Source organism: Grammomys surdaster, unplaced genomic scaffold (assembly GCF_004785775.1).
Source record: "Grammomys surdaster isolate TR1022 unplaced genomic scaffold, NIH_TR_1.0 126109, whole genome shotgun sequence".
NCBI classification, from domain to species: domain Eukaryota; kingdom Metazoa; phylum Chordata; class Mammalia; order Rodentia; family Muridae; genus Grammomys; species Grammomys surdaster.
Genome location: NW_021620917.1, coordinates 3,199,079 through 3,219,441, shown reverse-complemented (window position 1 = coordinate 3,219,441; position 20,363 = coordinate 3,199,079). Strand labels below are relative to the sequence as shown.

Here is a 20,363-nt window from a genome sequence, read left to right as displayed (position 1 = left end):
GTGTGGGCTATTAACATTTCCATTAGCGGCAGGGTGGGCAGCGATAATACAGAAGCACACAGTTAGAACAAAATAAATAGTCGTGTCAGGCTGAGCGGGTGTTAATTACTATTTTATTCTGCATGGGTGGGGGGAGAGAGCAGGAAGCAGGGGAGGGAGCTGCGAGCAAAGGGTGACCTACTGCTCACCAGGTCGCCTTATCTCTCCAAAAGAGCCCCATGCCAGAAAAAATCTCCTTAGGCAGGGATGGCTTTGTGGACTCCGTTGATGGCCTCTAGACAGACTGTAATCAAAAGATAGCCAGCAGGGTCTGGGGAGGTGGCTCAGCCACTAAGATACTTGCTACACACACACACACACACACACACACACTCACACACGCATGCATGCACATGCGCACGCTCACACAGCTTAATGACCTGAGTTTGGATCGCCAGCATCTATATGAAAACCTCCATGTTCCCAGAGGTGGAGGTGGGAGGAGACAGGTGGATTCCTGAGAGCTCATTGGCTGACTAGTCAACCAACCACTTAGTTCCAGGTTCAGTGAGAGACCCTGCCTCAAAACAAAAAAAAGTGGAGAGTGAGATCATAGAGGACACCTGAAGTAGGCTTCTGCACAGGTACGCGCTCACACACACACACATACACACTAAGGTGGAGAGTGATCAATGAAGACACCAACATTGACCTCTGGCCTTCACACATACCTGCACACATACAAACATACATACATACATACATACATACAAACAAACATACATACATATATATATACATATATATATACACACACACACATACACACACAAGTCTATATACAGATGTGCACACACACATATACATGGAGATAAACTTACTACATACATGTATACTGTATCCTCACTGTTTGATCTCCCAGCTTGTGCCATGTGGTTTCTGGATAGTGTCTGTCTTTCAACACTGACTAACTGTATTTCAGCAGAGCCAGTGTTCTTTATGAGTCTTTGTAGTTTTTGTGTTTATAAGAAGGCTCCTCTGAGAAGGCTTGTAAACCTTCCTTGACATAAAGGGACTCAGAGTTGTATGGGACACAGCCCGAGGCCTACAATGTGGTTACACCTGAGGCCCCCCCAAACTTGGGTAGTGTCCAGGTACACAGTTTCCCACACTCTCCATCACAGAACTATGTCCTGTGTGATCCTTGGAGACATGGGTTTGTGGGTCTCAGTCAGCTTACAGGAGGCCACCCTAGTTACTCTCCTGTTTCTCTCTGTCCTTAGCCCCAGCGATGGCCCCACAGAATGTCCAGGTGACCCCACTCACGGCCAGCCAGCTGGAAGTCACATGGGATCCACCGCCCCCAGAGAGCCAGAATGGGAACATCCAAGGTTACAAGGCAAGTTCTCACGCATGGCTGGACTTTCTTCCAGCTCACTGTGTGCCTGGGGCCCCGAAGGCTTTGGCTGCACACTGGCTGCATGCTGGTCTGCTGTGTCCCCAGCAGCATGTGCACAGCATGGACACAGGCCCCAAGTGCCTGGAGCAGGCTTGGTGGGTACAGCATCTGACATAAAAGCTGCTCCGAGAAAAGTCACACAGGAAGTAGGCTGCTGCGTGCCCAACCACAAAATACCAGAGCATGCTTGGCTCCTCCAAAGGTCCACCAAGGAACCTGACCTCTTCCGGGGCATTTGCTGATAGTAATAAAAGTGGGGTGTCCTCACAAAGGCCAGTTACAAATCCCAATACTGTCTACTGCACATGGAGGGACTCTCATAGGTGTGGGGTAGAGCCAGAGACCTTGAGAGGGTGGTATGTGGGGTGTGTGTGTGTGTGTGTGTGGTATGGTGTGAGGGATGTATGTGGTCTATGTGCTATGTGTGTATGGTGTGTAGTGTATGTGTAGTGTGGGTGTAGTGTATGTGGTGTGTGTTTGGTGTGTGTGTGGTATATTTAGGGGGAATGTGGGGTAAGGTGTGCGTGTGTGTGTGTGTGTGTAGGTGAGGAAGTGTCTATGTATGTGGTGTGTGTATGTGTGGTATGTGTAGTGGGGAGGTATGTGTGTGTGTGTGTGTGCACAGAAGTTCACTTTGACTATGCTGCTCTTCAGGCCTTAAGCAGTCAGTATTTTTTTCCTTCTGGGGAGGTGCGGTGGGGCAGAGACAAGGTTTCTTCTTGGCCAGGACCTCACCTGTTTGATTAGTCTGGCTGGCCAATAAGTCCCAGGGATCCTCCTGTCTCTGTCTCCCCAGCACCGGAATTACAAGCAGAAAAAAATAAAACATGGGTCTGGCAAAGCACTCAGGTCCTGAGACCTGCCCAGCCGAGCCATGTTCTGAGCCCTGGGAACTACATCTGTAACAAGTCCCCACATGGTGTGACTTCTGGGGACCTCACATTGAGGTTGAGACAAGCTCACTTCAAAGCCACAGAGTAGCCATTAGCCAACTGCTCTAGAGATGGAAGGGAAGGAAGACACTCACCTTGCCAGCCAGCATCAAGGGAAGTAACTCCTGTAGGCAGGCTTCCCCCTGCTGCCCTCCTCTCTGCACCCTCCCCTGCTAAGGGTCCTGAGGAGCTCCCAGCATCGAAACCTGCCTGGAGACATCCTGTCTGGTGTCTCCATTCTTCCAGAAGTAATTTCCTTGTCTGGCCTCCATGAGTCCTACTGATCAGTTATCCCAATCTCAGGCCATGCTGCCCTGATGAATATTGGCCCAATTAAATGTCCATTTCAGAATGATTTTGGTAGGTGTGCTATGAAAATGAATACCTCCCTGCCGGCAGGGCTCTTACGAAGACGAATGAGGTCACGGAGAGCCCCACGAGCTCCAAGGCAAGGCATTATTTATGCACATTCAAAAATATGTTTTCTCATTTCCCTAATGATAAAGACATTGAACTTGGATATCGATCACAAGTTAGCGTGGTCTGTCTGAGCGGAGGCTTTCCCGCAGTAAGCTCTGCCATCAGGCACGCAGCCGAGGCTTGCGGGTAGAAATCTGCACACTCGCTTCATGGACAGGCTCCAGCACAGGGGTGACCCAAGAGGCTGGATGCCCTGCTGCCTCCTGCACAATCTGCCCTGCTCTTACAGAGGGCACACTGCTCTTGGGGTCTGGCACAGGCTCACATACACAGAGCTGAAGGGTACCTTGCAGCCAGTGTTGTCTTTGGGCAGCCCAGCTGGCACAGGCTGGGGGCAGTGGTTGCCAGACAGCTGTTTAGGGAACAGGTTCTGCTAATCCCTCGAACCTTTGAGCTTGGACCTCAGATCTACCTGGAAGCATGTCAAAGCTAGCTGAGAAGAAATCCTATCTAAGGAGAGGGGGCAAGATGCTTTCCCCACAGTCTCAGCTTAGGACTCTTTCCTGGTGTGTGTGTGTGTGTGTGTGTGTGTGTGTGTGTGTGTGTGTGTGTGCGCGCGCGCATGTGTGTGCATATGTGTTTTGGAGCCAGGGCACAACCCAACTCTTGTTTCTCAGGTTCCTTCCACCTTTTAAAAATTTATTCTTAAATTGTGTCTGGAGATGTACACATCAGCACTGGTGCCCGTGGGAGACAGAAGAGGGCACCAGAACTCCTGGAGCAGCTGCGAGCTGCCAGATATGGGTGCCGGGATCTGTCTGTTAGTTGCTGAGCCATCTCTTTAGCCCCCCTCCCTCCCTACTTTTGTGCTGAGACAGACTGTCTTGCTGGCCTGTAAGCTACACTGAGCCCCAGGGATCTGCCTGTCTCCACCTCCCCAGAACTGGGGTTCAAAGCATCCATCCCCACACATGGCTTTCTGTTTTTAAACATTGGATGCTGTCCATTGTCTCCTGCCTCCTTCCTGTTGTTTTTGGTGTTTTTACATTGCTACATTGCTAGAACATGGAGATGCTGACTTTGAACAAAATGTGGGGATGTGGAATAAACTTTTGGGCGTGGCCTATCCATAGATAAGTGGCACTCAAAGTTTAGATCATAGGGCAGAATCCCTGACATTTCCCGATGGTCAGAACCCCAGGGCATCATTTAGCATATAAGCCTGATCCCCCAGGATCACTCTCCATATTAAGCTTGGTGTAGTCCAACCTACCCTGTACTCTGCCCAACAGGTTTACTACTGGGAGGCAGACAGTCGCAATGAGACAGAGAAAATGAAGGTCCTCTTTCTCCCTGAGCCTGTGGTGAAGATCAAGGATCTCACCAGCCATACAGAGTACCTGGTCAGCATCTCGGCCTTCAATGCTGCTGGCGACGGGCCCAAGAGCGACCCGTGCCAAGGACGCACACATCAGGCAGGTAGGTCATCCTGCCTATTCTGTCATAGCATCAAGAGCCAGTGGTACAGCTCATTCAGTAGAGTGCTTAGTCTAGGCCCTGGGTTCTACCCCAGCACCTCAGAATCTAGGTGGGCATTGTGGCACTTGTTTTCAATCTAAGCACCTGAGAGATACCAAGTTCAAAGCCATCCTTAGCAACATATTAAGAACCAAGCCAGCCTAAGTTACATGAGACCCTGTTTCAAAAAAAATAAAAAAAAATGGAAGAAGGAAGGAAGGAAAGAGAAAGAGATAGAGAGAGGGAGAGGGAGAAAACTTGAAATTTGGAGGAGTAGGGGGGCGACTTCTTATTGATCCCCAGGGCCTGTGTGGTGTTAAGGTTGTCTTTGCTAGGCTGAAGCAGCAGAATTTCTTGTAAACCTTCAAAGTCACTGGAAGGAGGAAGGCCTGCGCCTGCAGCTAGGTCTTCTTCCTGATCCAGAGTTCCCTTTGGTGCTCTCTTAGAGCTGCCCCATGTGCACCTAGGTCTCTAGAAGCAGTGTTCCTTGTGTATGAAGGCTAGGGCCCAGGCCCCAAAGTTAGACCTAAGCACCCCCAACCCCAGCCAGGCCCACGCTTTCTCTGCTCCTGGCCCAGTCAAGATCCCTAGAACATTCAGCAGCTGACACTCAGTCACCTGCCCCCCCTACAGATTGTATTTACTTCTCCTGTTGCTACGATAAAAATATCCCAACAAAAGCAGCTTCAGGATGACAGAGAGGGAATGTTTGGGCCCATGGTTCCAAGAGGGACACTCTATCTATTATCAGGGGACATATGCAGTATGTTGCATATGTTGGACATATATGCAGTGACTTGCTCCCTCCAGCTCCTAAAGGTGCGACAGCCTTCCCAAACAGCGCCATCTGCTGGGATTGAGAGTCCAAACATTTGAGCCTGGGGAGGACATTTCCCACCTAATCCACCACAAGAGCTGTGCTGATAGGACGGCCCAGCTGAGAGCCATCCGCACACAGGGCACAGCCTCTATGTGCAGCAGGCTACCTACCACTGAGCCAGAAGCGCAGTGGTATTGCCAGAAAATGGCAGCCTGGCCCAGGGCCCCAGGACTGTCAAAGGCCCTGTGCTAAGAACCAGGAAGTTAGCTGGGTGTGGTGGTGGCATGTTCTTTAATCCCAGCACTCGGGAGGCAGAGGTCAGCCTGGTTTACAAGGGAATCTCAGGACAGCCAGGGCTACACAGAGAAACCCTATCTCAGAGGAAGAACTGTCTAAGGCAGAACAGCGAGGCCTTGGAGCCCGTTGGGCAAAACCACAGGGCCTACACTCTATAACATTCCACCTCCCTACATGGCCCAGCCCTGGTCAGGGCTCTTGGTGTTACATCCTGTTAGGGACTATGAGCAGAGAGCCATGACTGTTGCTTGCTGCTGTGTCCGACGCCCAAGCTGCCCAGTTCTCCTGCTTTGCAGTCAGTGATTAGAGCTAGAAGGATGTGGGTAGATTTGTAGGGAAGAGAGGAATGGCTGGGTAATTTTTGGGTACCAGGGCCTGGTAGATCAGGGCATTTGAAGTGTAGCAAGGGGAGATTGGTCATGGTTACAGTTCGGCAGAGGAGACCAGAAGCCTTGTGGGATGTCTGTGAGGGTAGCCCCTACACGCACTCTCCTGCAGAACCCTGATGAGTGAACAAGCCCCACATGGCTGCTCCCAGGGGCTTCTGTACATGCCAACAGCCTTGGTGAGTTGGTCAGGTTTCTCCCTGTCCCCACCTAACTGGTCTCTGTGAACTCAGGGTATCAGTGGAATTCTGAGTAGAATCAACGTGGCAGCAGTTACTACCACTGTGACCCCACTCACCACCACTGTCACACTCACTCACTCTCACCCATCCCCACTCACTCCCACTTCCCACCACCTACACCCACCACTACCACCCACACCACCACCCAGCCCCCCACCATGGGAAAGAAGGGTTAGAAAGAGAAAGGAGAGGGGAGGGGGATGGACGGAAGAAATGGGGAGGGGAGGAGGAAAGGTGAAGTATAGAAAGGAAAAAGGGGGAGAGGGGCACAGTTTGGAAAGATTGGGGAGAGGAGAGGAGGAAGGGGTGTGCCGGAAGGAAGGGAGGTGAGAGGAAACCCATCTACCATGGCGCTTCCTCTTTCCCAGACTGAGGAGAGGACTGAGCATCTCCTCTGGAGCCGGCACTTCATCTCCTGTTCACATCTGTGATTCATTCTGGTCTTTCACCTCACAGCTCCTTTGTGGTGTGGTTCCCTCATTCTCCATGGTCCTCTGGGAGGGGCCATGCCTCTTGTTGATCCCAAGAAGCTGGGAGCTGTTCAGTGCATCTCCCGTCCCTCTTGTACTGCTTACACGCCTGCAATGTTGGATAGCGCTTAGCTCCTCCTGTTCTGTAGGGCATAAACGGCCCTGGGTGGGTAATCCGTAAAGGCTCTGGGCTGGTCTTCACTCTGTACACCTGTGCTCTGTCTCCCCAGCTCCAGGGCCCCCCAGCTTCTTGGCATTCTCAGAAATAACTTCTACCACACTCAACGTATCCTGGGGGGAGCCATCGGCAGCCAACGGCATCCTACAGGGCTATCGAGTGGTGTATGAGCCCTTAGCACCAGTGCAAGGTGAGCTGGGGAAGAAAAGTGGGCTCTACCCCAGGATCCAGAGTGAGAGATGCCTGCTCCAGCTGGCAGGAAGCAGGGGAGGTGGAATCAGGGGAGCTGGGGAGCTGGTTCAGCTGCTAGTACTTGAAGTTTAAGTATGAAAGCCTGAACTGAACCCCTAGAACCCATGTAAAACCTCTAGGTGTGCCGATGCTCAGACCTAGTGCTGGGGAGCTGGGGACAGCCTGGGGCTTGCTGACTGAATGACTAGATGAGCTGGTGGGTTCCCAGTGGAAAGTAAGAAACTGGAGCTGACTGGTAAACACCATGGTCTGAATACCACGGGTCAAAAAGTAGGTCGTTGTTCCCCCAAGAACATGCTCACAGGTCAATTATAGATGGATCACAGGATGGAATGCTTTGAGAAAGCTGATCCAAGGACCCTACAGTAACTGACAGGAGAGAGCAGTGGTGATTCCGATGCCTGGGGGACTTGGAAGAGGCAATATGGTGGGTAAGTCAGCAGGAAGTGGCAGATGAAGGATGGCTTCAAAGGACCTAGTCACAAACCAGGGACCTGGTTGTCAGCCCTGCTTCTGGGTGTTATCTAAGTTTTGTCTGTGGTTCCATCTTTTATCCATTTGATCCTGTTGTCCACTGAGGGCTCTGTGGCCTTTCTTCTTCACCCTACTATGTACCCAGAGACAGGTCCAGCTAGGTTCAAATCTTGCCTCTCCTGGTCACATACACAGCTAGATGGTAAAACATAGAGATTGGTTAATGTCTAGGAGAAACAATTCAGAAGCAGCTGGCCAGATGATAATGGCTCTCCATTTAAAGCCATGGTCAAGAGTTTCCTTGTGAAATGAGCAGTCACATGGAGGAGGAAGCTGGTTTGAAAGGGAACATTCAAGCCCTCAGTTTTATTGCATTGAATCTCGGGTGCCTTTGACAAGAAGATTTGCCGTTACTTTATGATACTCTAAGAAAGACAGAATGCTCTCCATAAACTATGGCCTTAGGCTTTTGCACCATCAATTCTGAGCTGCATCCCAAATCAGAGCTGTGAAGATGAGAGAAAGAAAAAGCCAAGGGATTCTGGGCCGATCGATAAACTCCGGCACTGCATTGGGTTCTAAGAATCCAAAATGACACTGGGCGGGCAGTGGACAGTGCCTGCTGCAGTCCTGCTGGGTGGCTCTCTTTCCAGAGTGAGCAAAAGTGGCTTGTGCAGAGCTGCCTTCAAGATCTGAGGACAGATTTCCAGTAGACACACCTACTGTTCTTGCATGGTCGGCACGCCACCCAGGCGTCCCAGCATCCGTGCCCTTGTGACAGCCCTATGCTGAGCTGTAACCTCAGTGTACATTTCGCTAACAAACTGACTTTAGGAGGCTGGAGAGACAGCTCAGTCAGTAAGGTATTTGCCTTGCAAGCATGAGGATCTGAGTTCAGTCCCTAGCATTCACATAAAAACGTGGGTGTGGTAACACTTATTTATAATCTCAGCACTGGGAGGTGGGCAGAGACGGGATCCCTGGCATACTGTAGCCAACCAGCCTAGCCTACTCAGAGAGCCTCAGAACCTGGAGGAGGTGCTGTATCAAAAGTTGTGATGGGCAACATCAGAAGAAAGATACCCAACATTGTTGTGGCTCCTACACACACATGAATACTCATGCACATACATGATCCCCTCTCCACCACACATGTACACACACACATACACACACACATACACACACACATACACACACACATACACACACAAAGAAACTGAGTGTAAAGCCCATCTTTTTAAAATTACATTTTAACTTTGTGGGTGTGCATACACACATATGCCCATACTCGTGCACATGCATGTACACCCTTGTGGCATGGCATGCATGTGAAAAACAGAAAGCAGCTTTCAGAAGGTCATCAGGCTTGGTAGCAAATGCCTTTATCTATCAGGCCATCTCATGGGCTCCTCGAGCCCTCCATTTACTCCAGCCTGGGCCTTCTAGATTGACAGAGGGACGAGACTTGAACCCAGGCAGTCCAGGGTGTGCGCAGCATTCTGAAGCTCAGGGCAGGGAGAGAAATGGGGAGCGTGCATTCCCGACAGCCTGTGTTGGAGTCTGAGTGCCAGGTGATTCCAGACAGAGTGCTGGCTGCACAGCCAGCCTGTGCTTGTCACTCCCCGGGTGACAGCTGGTGGAATCACTTCAGTTGCACCCATTTTCACCTCTTTTCGTAAGTGACAAGGTGTTCTGTCACTGCTGTCGCCTCTCCATGTGTGGAAAGGCCTGGCTCCTTCATCGTGAATGTCCCTGCCATTGGTGCTGTCAGTGCCAAGCTGGGAACAAGGACAGGAAGACATGGTGACTCTGTGGCCCCTTACTGGCTCTGCAGATCAAGGACAGGCAGGGAGGGCCTCAGCATACAGTTTAAGGACAAGTTATCCAGATGCCAACATCCTTGCTTTTGCTTTTGTTCTGAGTCAGGACTTACTATGCAGCCCAGGCTAGACTCAAAACTTACTCTGTACCTCAGGCTAGCCTCAGACACTTCAGCCCTGGGTTTGTGACCATTCACAGACCTGACCCATCCCCATCTCCACCTGTGTGTCTGTTATGGTTGATCCCAGGCTCAGCTTTCCAGCTTGTCAGTGGCCAGAGCACACAGCCCAGCCAGTGGCACTACAGCAGCAACTAAGCCACAAGACCCATGAATGGCCCTGCAAGCCTGAGGTGATCGTGATCTCTCCACTCAGACCTCCTGAGCCCACACCCCTGAGAAGCTACGCTGACTATGGCTGCCTGGCTCACTTGGCTAGTGGAAGCTCAGCCATCATGAGGCTGATACAGAGATCAGCAGATACCTAAACGCAGGACACATTAGAGCCCGACTTACCTACACACACACACACACACACACACGTGCATGCACACACATGCAAACACACGTGCACACATGCGTGTGCACACAAACATGTACACTTGAATAGGCCTGCAAGGTAACCCAGAACCTCCCTTGCCTTGATTAGCAGTCAGCTGAGCAACCCTGTGTGGCTGATCCAGCATCAACTACACAAGCCCATCAGAGGCTGACTAGAAGGAACAAGACCCAGGCCAGATGGTACTTGTGTGGTTTTGAGAAAGAATCTTACTCATCTCACTGTGGCTCGGGCTAGCCTTGATGTTTCAGAGATCATCTTCAGGTACCAGGAGGGTCCTTTAGAGCCACTAGGCTATGGAATGGGTTAGAGGGGAGCAGGAGGGGAGGGTCCTGGGTAAATCTCAGAAACTCAGCTGCTCCGGGGACTGTGTGTGTCCCAACAACGATAACTTAGTTGGGACCCTTGCTGCTCACTGAGCTGCCAGTTTACCTCCTTACCTCCCTGTGGAGACTATCAACCTCAGAAAAACTGGGAAGCTAAACCTGGCGAAGCAAGCCTTTACTCCCAGCTACTCGGAAGGCTGAAGCAGGAGTGCAAGCAAGTTCAAGGACTGACTGGACTACAAAGGTGAAAGCCACCCTGGACAACTTCATAAGACACTGTCTCAAGAGAAAAAAGAGAGTTAGGGTGTGGCTCAGTGGTAGAGCCCCTGCCTAGAATCCCCCAGTGAGGGGCTGGGGTGTGGCTCAGTGGTAGAGCCCCTGCCTAGAATCCCCCAGTGAGGGGCTAGGGTGTGGCTCAGTGGTAGAGGCCTGATCCCCCAGTGAGGGGCTGGGGTGTGGCTCAGTGGTAGAGCCCCTGCCTAGAATCCCCCAGTGAGGGACTGGGGTGTGACTCAGTGGTAGAACCCTTGCCTAGAATCCCCCAGGGAGGGGCTGGGGGTGTGGCTCAGTGGTAGAGCACCTGCCTAGAATCCCCCAGTGAGGGGCTGGAGTGTGGCTCAGTGGTAGAGCCCCTGCCTAGAATCTCCCAGTGAGGGGCTGGGGGCATGGCTCAGTGGTAGAGCCCCTGCCTAGAATCCCCCAGTAAGGGGCTGGGGTGTGGCTCAGTGGTAGAGCCCCTGCCTAGAATCCCCCAGTGAGGGGCTGGGGGGTGGCTCAGTGGTAGAGCCCCTGCCTAGATATGTTAGTCCTGGGTTCCATCCCTAGTACTTCAAAAAAGAAATTTAAACCATCAGCCAAGGAAGCAGAACAATGGTCTTACCCAGTATTACCTGAGGCAAAGGCTTCCCCAATTCTTCATCTGCTGACCTAGGACTGCAAACTTCCAAGAGAACTACTCTTAGCTGAGTGGCAGAGAGGAAGTGCTTGTCTTTTGTCCTCATGTATCTCAGATTTTCTTCTGCTGCTGTCAGGAATGGAGAAGCAAGCATTCAGCTGGGTACAAGATGAAACCACTAGGAGCACTGATCCATGGGGAGCACCTCCTCACTAGGACCATCACACTACTAGGAGCACCACTTCACTAAGATTACCACCCCACTGAGAGTAGCTTTACATCACTGGGAAGACCATCACACTAGAGCACCACCCCCACCAGGAGTACCACATGACTAGGAAATCACTGGGAAGAGCTCCTCACTGAAGCTCTATACCAGTGGGAGCACAACACCACTTGATTTATTACTGAACTGGAGCACTGCTTCCCTGGGAGTAACTAACCACTGCAAAGTCCAGAGACACTGACACATTGGGAGCGATCACGCTGCTGGGGGCATTGCACCAGCATAGTACTCTACCGCTGGGAGCACCAGTCATCAGAGTATAATACTACTGGGAGCACTATGCTCCCAAAACACCACACACTGGAGTTCCACACAGTTGTGCCACTGTAGGAGTCAGTGCCATGTCTCACAGACCCCATGCCGCCCAGAGCACTGAGCTACATGGAGCACTAGGCCATTTGAGCACTAAGCCATGTTTTGGAGAATCTGATTTTATGGCAGAGATATTTTTATGTTTCTTAAATATGCTTTAAACAGTAGTATTTTGTGAGATTGTACCCCAAGGCTTCATAGTGCAGAGCATGGGTTTAAAATTGACCACATAAATAAAATTTTGACACACTTGAGATGGAGGGAAGGCCAGGCTGGCTCTTCTCCTTGTGGAATTAAATATACAAAGTTCCTAAACGAGGTTACAGCTGCTCCAGAGAGAACTAAGCATCTCTAAACACAGAAGGCACCACTGCAGAACAGTCTTATATCTGAGAGGACTTCAGCAGTGACAGCCACCCTGTGACATCCACCATCTTTGTAGCCTCTTTATCAGCATGTATGATGGGGTCCAGCTCTTTGGGCAGAATTGAACACAGTTTTCTATAGACCTCACCTCCCATGAGGAGAGTCAAACAGAAGTTGTTTAAATCACCCTGAAATGATTTAGAAGGCAATAATTCAGCCCGAACTTGTATTAAAGACGATATGAACATAATGAACCAGCTAAGAGGCATTTGGGGGACCTGGGGACTACAGATCCATGCTCTGATAGCCTGGAACAATGGATAATTTTTGAATAAGATGGCTCTCTGGTTCCTCTGCAAGCCCATGTGGTATTAAAGGGGCCAGACCTCACTATGCTTCCTTTATACTGAGGGCAGGCCGGGGGCAGCAGTGCTGGGCTGGAGGCACCATTCCCCATGTCCAGCTCTTCTCAGTGCTCCAGGGACACACATCTACTGACCTGGAAGACATAGAACTATTTCTTCATGCCATCTTAGACCTACCTGGCAGAGATGTGTGAGCACTCAGAGAAGTCCCAAAGCTGAGAGCTTACTTTAAAAGCATTGCATTGTTTTCAACCCTATAGAAACAAAGAACCTCATTCACTGTCTCAGGAAATGCATGTTTATGTAATTTTAAGTGTTTATTCTTTCCACTAAATGTTAAATCTCACTGCCTAATTGTACAGTGGTGTTCATTATTCTTTTATTCTTTCTTTGTAGTGTCATTTACTGGAAATCAGCCACAATTCGAAAGTATTAAATTGGGGAACTAAACCATCTATAAGCTTTAGGGTGTGCACAATCCCAAGTAGGGCAACAAATTCTCCCTTCATCCTCCCCCATCTTGACCAAGATGTGAACTGTCTTTTTGTCCAGAGTATCAATGCTGTGTGGGCTACAGCATCAGTCACTCAGTGGCTGTCACTGTCACCAGGTTAATTGTTTGGCCTATTCATGTCCAATGCTGAACTTTATTCAGTGTATCCATGCAGTGTATCTTACCCTCCCACTAGTCACTTAGTAGCCATCTCAGTAATCAGACTGACGTTTGTTCAGTGTATCCATGCAGTGTATCTTACCCTCCCACTAGTCACTCAGTAGCCATCTCAGTAATCAGACTGACGTTTGTTCAGTGTACCCATGCAGTGTATCTTACCCTCATATTAGCCACTCTGGCTGTCTTGTGGTCAGATGGACTGTCACTGCTATTGCACAGAGCTCATGTTTATCTCAACCTTATTTTACTTAATAAAGGTTCAATTGTTGTTGCAAAATAATACACAAAGAATGCCAGCATTGTACCATGATAGGACAGATTAACTCTGGTTCCATGGGGAAATCATGTGTATGTATTGTGTAGATGTGCCTATATACACTCACATACATATATCCCCAGTCTCGGGAAAAAAATCAGGGGTCCTGAAACATAGCCATGGATAAGGGAACTCTAGTTCTTAATGGAATATTATGGGTTTGTTTGTATATTTCTGTACAGAAATGTTGTCTTGTGTGGTTCTCATTCTCTGAACTAAGAGCCAATACCCAGAGGCACAGATTTAACAGCGTCTTACCTGGGTGATGTTCCCAAAAGTTGCCTGAAGCTTGCAAGTCATATACATGTCAGCTGGGTCAGGCTGCAGACTGGTCATTGGGGGAAGCTCAGCTTTGAACGGAGTCCAGTTCCTCCATACCCTGCCTTTCCTACTGACTAACTCAGGGGGTGTGCAGTTAACCTCTGTAAGTGAGGCAGGATTCTGTAATAGCTAGAAGCAGAATGGGAAGAGGGTGGTCTCCAGGATACAGTCAGGGAGCCCTTCCTGGGCATTTTCCCCTGTCCACTGCCCTCAGTGAGACCTGGGCCATTCCCTTTGTGATTGTCTCAGGCATGGTGGTTTTTTTGGACAGAGTCACTTATCAAGCTTAAACTTTAATTACACTTATCTGGGATGAAAATTGGCCGGATCACCATTTAAAGTCGTCCTAATTGTAAGCAATGTTCCTTCCTTTAGTGAGCTGCCAGGGCTGTCTCCCTTCTTATCGCTACAGATCAGGCTTGCTCAATTGCTTCTCCAAACTCAGCCTCTTCTTCCCTGTGCTTCTGTGGCCATTTCAGGCGTGAGCAAGGTGGTGACTGTGGACGTCAAAGGGAACTGGCAACGCTGGCTGAAGGTGCGGGACCTCACCAAGGGAGTGACCTATTTCTTCCGCGTCCAGGCGCGGACCATTGCCTACGGGCCGGAGCTCCAGGCCAATGTCACTGCAGGCCCAGCTGAGGGTGAGTGGTCTGTACTAACTGAGCAGGGCCTCCTCACTCTCACCTGCTCCATGGGCTGGGGATTCAGGGGCATTCTCAAACAAACTTTTTGGGTCTAGCAACCAGAAAATGCCTTGGAAGTTTCCAAAACACATTGTAAGCCAGGTACAGCAGTGCACACCTGGAATCCCAGCACTCAGGAGGTGGAGGCAGGAGGCTCAGGGGTTCAAGGCCATCCTCACTGCAGAGCTTGGGGCAGACCTGGGCTATATAAGAGCCTTTAAACGTTAAAGCAAACTACAGAGAACATGAGTTCCTGTGAGTAGACTTGTTACATACACAGAAGCAAGTTCTTGGTGGTAAGCATAAAGATTTTTTTTTTGTTTGTTTTCTAGCTAAAACCAACAAAAACACCTTAAGAAAAATAAATAAAAATTGTAAGACCTTTTTAATATATACAATCTTTATGGGTAGCCCAGACTGGCCTCTAACTTGGGATAATCTTTCCGCTTCAATTTCCCAAGTACTAGGATGACAGGCAAATACCACCATGTCCAGCTATGAATCATATTTTTGAAGTGAAACAGGTAAGAAGCTTCTAGTGTTCTTGAGCCGTAAGGGAGGGCTGGCCCACCTTTGCAGCCCCTTCAGTCTGGTTCATTCACCAGGAGGCAGAACACTGTTTAAAGAATAGCACTGGGAAATAACTGTTGGCCTACACTGTCTCTGTCTGTCCTCTGGTTACCTCCTGTTTTGTTTTGGGGTGTGTGTGTGTGTGTATGCACGGATACCTGTGGAAGCCAAAGGTGGTGACACTGGATGTCTTCCTCCACTGTCCTCCACCTCTTTATAGAGAAAGGGTCTCTTACTGATCCTGACAAATTACTTGCCAATTTGCCTAGACTAGTCAGTGAGTGCAAAGGACTGTCTCCTTTATCTGCCTCCCCTGTGCAGGAAGAGCAGATACTTACCCAGTGCCAACTCCTTTTCTCTAAATTCTGTGTGTGCATATGCATGTGTGTGATGTATGTGTGTACTGCTGTCTATAAGCACATGTGCCTGTAGATGCCATGTGAAACTGTTCCCAATCGCTCTTTCCTGGTTTTGGAGACCAGGTCCCTTGATGAACCCCGTGCTCACTGACAGGACAGGGTGGCCAGTGAGTTCCAAGAGTGCCCCAGTGCCCAGCAGCACACTTGCATGCTAGGATTGAAGATGCACACAGCCGTCCTGAGCTTTGACATGGGTGCTAGGGATTCCAACCCAGGGCCTCACGCTTCTGTAGCAGGGACTTCACTGACCCGGCCGTCTCTCCAGCCCAGCTTTTTAAATTTAATTAATTTTTTTTTCATGAGCCAATTTTGGACTTCACTGGGGATTTGAAACTTTTTTTCCGAATGCCAACATAAATACACATATGTGTTCCTGCGCCATGTTCTGAGATTCACCAACACGTCTCTCAAATTCCTGTGTCTTGAGTATGCATCACTCGAAACCTTTTTCTTATCAAGACTGGAAAAAACAGAACTAATGTAAGCTCAGAAGAAGCAGAGACTTTGAGATCTTGCAGGTAGATAATCCTAACTGTGCTCAGCATCTTCCTGAGTAACTTGTAATTGTTCTGTCGCACACTGACAGCAGTGGAACTGGCCTTTCTGAATCGCTCCCTCTGGGTCCTACGTTCTCAGAGTGTGCCGACCCATCACTCCCCTGTGGGGGAATGAGGGAAGGAACAGGGTGACTCATGCCCGTAATGCCAGCACTTGGGAGGCAGGAAGATCACATGGGTAGGGCTAAACTTGGCTGTGGATCAAGACCCTGTCTCAAAAACCCAGTCCTGGGCTGGAGAGAAGGCTCAGTGGTCAAGAGCGCTTGCTGCTCTTGCAGAGGACCCAAGTTCAGTTCCCAGCTGTAACTGGATCTAAGACACTCAGCCTTCCTAATCCTCCCACCCTTTGACACAGTTCCTCATGTCATGGTGACCCCCAACCATAAAAGTATGTTGTTGGTACTTCATAACTGTCATTTTGCTACTGTTCTGAATCATAATGTAAATATCTCATATGCTGGATATCTAGTATGGGACCCCCAAAGGAGTTGTGACCACAGGTTGAGAACTGCTGATCTAAGAGCTATGATGTCCTCTTCTGTCCTCTACAAGTACCAGTACACACAGCCCAGATAGATAGACAGACAGACAGACAGACAAACAGACAGATGATAGATAGACAGACAGATAGATGAGAGATAGATAATTTAAAAATCTTTAATCAACACTTCTGTCACCACTGAGGGGTCCCCAGTCCCCTCAAAGCCAATATTCTCTTTGCTCTTTTAATCCCACAGGGTCCCCAGGCTCTCCAAGAAATGTCCTCGTCACCAAATCTGCCTCAGAGCTAACCCTTCAGTGGACAGAGGGAAATGCTGGGAACACGCCCACTACAGGCTACGTCATAGAAGCCAGGCCATCAGGTAGGGGCCATGGGGCCGTGTACTCCTGGCTGCACACCAGGACCAGGCACTGCTCACGTGGTGGTCTCTTGGTCACACTGAAGACAGTTGGTCTGTGGGGTCTCTGGCCTCCTCTGCCTGCATTTCCCTAGCAGGGCTGAGGTAGGGGGCATGTGCGGAAGAGGAGACTCATTTCTTGTTCTCCTTCTGAGTGCCTAGTAACCACAGTTGTGCTGTTAACCTCTCGGGCATTCAATTTCTGATGCCTTAGCCGCATGACACTCCGAAAGATGATAATTGTCACTCTCAGGAAAGGATAGAGAAGAGGCGAAGGACACTCGAAGACATTTCAGCTCATCAGGAAGATCTAGAAGTGTCTCACGGGCTCGTCTCAGGGGTCTAATGCTGGCGGCCTGTGGAAAGAGCCTTGCTCGCTTCGGATAATTACAAATGTCCTTAGTAATAGAGAAAACGACACATCAACTGCTGTGCCATCCGGGGCCCTGAAAATGAGGGCTAAGCTCCATTCCTGGGTTGGGGAGACGGCTTGTGAGTGAGGAGGCCTGCCGTGCAAGCATGAGAACCTGAGTTCACATCCACAGCACCACAGCAGAAGCAGGGTGTGGCTGTGTGTGCACCCGTACCTGTACCTCCAGTGCTGTGGAAGGTGGAGACAGGAGGATTGCTGGAGATTGTTGGCTGCCAGCCTTGCTGCAGGCTCAGTGGGAGAGACAGTTGCAGAGCAGGGCACCTGATATCCTTCTCTGGCCTGTGTGTGTGCACGGGGCTGTAAACAGCCACATGCATGGTACATACACCACACACTCACTCACACGTGCTCACATGCACACATGCACACACATACATACATACACACACTCACACCCACACACCAGCACATGCACCCTTGCACAGCATGCATGCGTGTGTGTGTGTGTTTGTCCATACACACTCGCACGCATATGCACCTATATACACATAAGCACACGCACACATGAACCCCCCCACATGCACACACGTGTGTGTATACACGAACACACATACACACACATACACACACAATCACACTTGCACACACACATGAGCACATACACATGTACCGGCATACACCTATACATACACACACACAAACACACACACACATGCACACATGTACACACACACACATGCACACATGTACACACACACATGCACACAGAACTACTCCTGCCCTATCTCTTTCCTTCTGACCTTTTTTTCTATCTTGCTCACTTTTTAAGAAATCATTTTTTTATTATATGTATATAAGTGTTTTGCTTGCATGTATGTCTGTGCACCACACGTGTGCCTGATGTCTGAGGAGATCAGAAGAGAACATTGGTTCCCCCAGAACCGGAGCCCTGGTTAGGTGCTGGGAGTGAAACCCAGGTCCTGTGGAAGGGCAGCCAGCACTCTTACCTCCTGAGCCATCTCTCCAGCCCTCTCTTGCTCATTTTAAAAGAAGTATCAATTGCATATTAATGGGATTCAGTGTGGTTTCATTTTTTGAGAGTGTCCCATGCAACTCAGGCTGCTTGTACTCTCTGTGTAGCCAAGAGTGATCCTCCTGCCCCAGCTCCCGAGTGCGGAGATCATAGGCGTACATCACCTGTGGAGTTTATGCGGTGGCTGGAATCCAGGACCTTTGCCATGCTACGGAAGCTCTCTCCCACCCGGTCCTCAGCCCAGCCCACAGTGTGGGGTTCTCCTGCGTGCTCTGTTCCCTTCCCACAGCTGGGACTCAATCACCTGACATGAAGAACGTAAGGAAGGAAAGACCTGTCTTAGCTCACAGCTCAGAGGGCTCAGTCTGTGGTCACTTGGTCCCACAGATTTGGCTGTGCATGGTAGCAGGGGAGCATGGCAGAGGGGAGCTGTTACTTCATGATGGACAGGAAGCAGACAGAGAGACAGGAAGGGGCCCAAGACAAGGGCCCGCCTGTGGTAGCCTACTTCCTCTAGCTAGGTCCACCTCTGAAATAGTTCCCCCAGCTGGTAAGCAAGCATTCAGTGCGCAAGCCTGTGGGAGGTGAGTTATGTGCTAACCATGGTGCCACAAGAACATGCACCGACCACACCCAACCACAGCAATCCTTAGTAACTAGTGTTCTGCCTCCATGTTGTATTTCTTTGTTGGTCCCCACATTTGAGACAGGGTGCAAATACTTGTATTTCTGTGTGTAGGTTACTTAACATGGTCTCTTCCCGCTCCATACATTTTGCTACAAATGACAGAACTTGGTTCTTCTTTATGGCTAAATAATGCCCCATTGCATATTTCTATCACACTTCATTCTTCCATTCATCCACTGACAGACATCTAGGTTGGCTTCCTCTCTTAGATGACAAAGGCATCTATATTTGATATGCTAACCTCATTCTCTTCGGCTGTATATCCAGCACCCAGGCAGCTGGATCATCAGCAGTTTTACTTTTAGACTTTTGAGGACCCTCTCTCATGTTCTCCACAGTGGCAGAACTAATCTACATTCGTACCTACTGTGTGTGCAAGTTCCATTTCGTTTCGGTGATGAAGGGTGGATGTTATTGGAAAATGAGTTTCTGATGGTTTGAGTTGGGTATTACCACTGGGAGCTCGGGATTAGGGGCAGTCCCCAAACATGGAGAATGCTAAGTAGCCTCACCATGAGCTTCAGATGCTCACAAGGCTCACAAGGAACACCTGAGCATGAACACAGACGAAACACCCGGTATGCTTCCGGAAGGGGCTTCTTTCCCAGGGCCAGATGGGATTTTGTCTTAGGAACCATTTGGGTCTGGTATTTAAGAAGGCTGTGAGACCAAAGGGGAAGAGCCCTGACATCACATCCTGTGGCAAATAGTTCTTCTTCCTCCCTCCCTTCCATGTTGCTTCTGGGTGATTATAAGTTAGATGTGTGTTCTGGAAACATCTAAGGAGAAATAGACTAGAAAGGTGGCCTGGGGAGATTGCCTAGTAGGTAGAGCAGCTGTTGCAGAACTGTGAGGACCACAATCTAAATTCTTAGAGCAAAGGTTCTCAACCTGTGGGTCACGACCCTTTTGGGGGTCAATGACCCATTCATTCATAGGGATCACTTAAGACCACCAGAAGGCATAGGTATTTGCATTACAATTCATAACAGCAGCAAAATTACAGTCATGAAATACCAATGAAAGGATTTTATTGTGGGGCTCACCACAGTGTGAGGAACTGTAGTAAAAGATGGCAGGATTACACAGCCTTAGAGCCTACCCAAACCGGGGACACAGCGGGACATCTGTAACCTGGTACTCTCACAGAGAGGTGGAGATGGGAGAGTCCCCAAGAACTCGCAGGCTGGCTACCGCTGGCCTAATGTCAGCAAACAAGATCTTGTTTCAGATGAAGAGGGAGCTGAGGATCAGGGTTATCTTCTGACCTGTGTACATGTTCCACAACATGCACATGCCCGTGATGCTATGTGTGCATGCTTGTATGGACACACCCATACCCGCACACACATATGCAAAACAAACACACCTTTTAAAACTTCTTCCTGGATGGCAGTAGGGAAAATGTAAGATGTGAAATTGTCAGACAATGAAAATATGCAAAGTAAGAAAGGGATGGGAGAGGGAGGGAGG

At 49.6% G+C, this 20,363-nt stretch overlaps 1 protein-coding gene across 1 annotated transcript in view; it reads left to right on the top strand.

Annotated features, from left to right (window-relative positions):
- The window catches only part of Sdk1 (sidekick cell adhesion molecule 1), a 620,720-nt gene that overhangs the window by 566,127 nt on the left and 34,230 nt on the right, over positions 1-20,363 (top strand). The window contains exons 35-39 of the mRNA XM_028756035.1: positions 1,263-1,378; positions 4,083-4,269; positions 6,754-6,891; positions 14,148-14,309; positions 16,635-16,760. Of these exons, the coding sequence (XP_028611868.1) occupies positions 1,263-1,378; positions 4,083-4,269; positions 6,754-6,891; positions 14,148-14,309; positions 16,635-16,760 (729 nt within the window). The remainder of the gene's footprint in view (positions 1-1,262; positions 1,379-4,082; positions 4,270-6,753; positions 6,892-14,147; positions 14,310-16,634; positions 16,761-20,363) is intronic.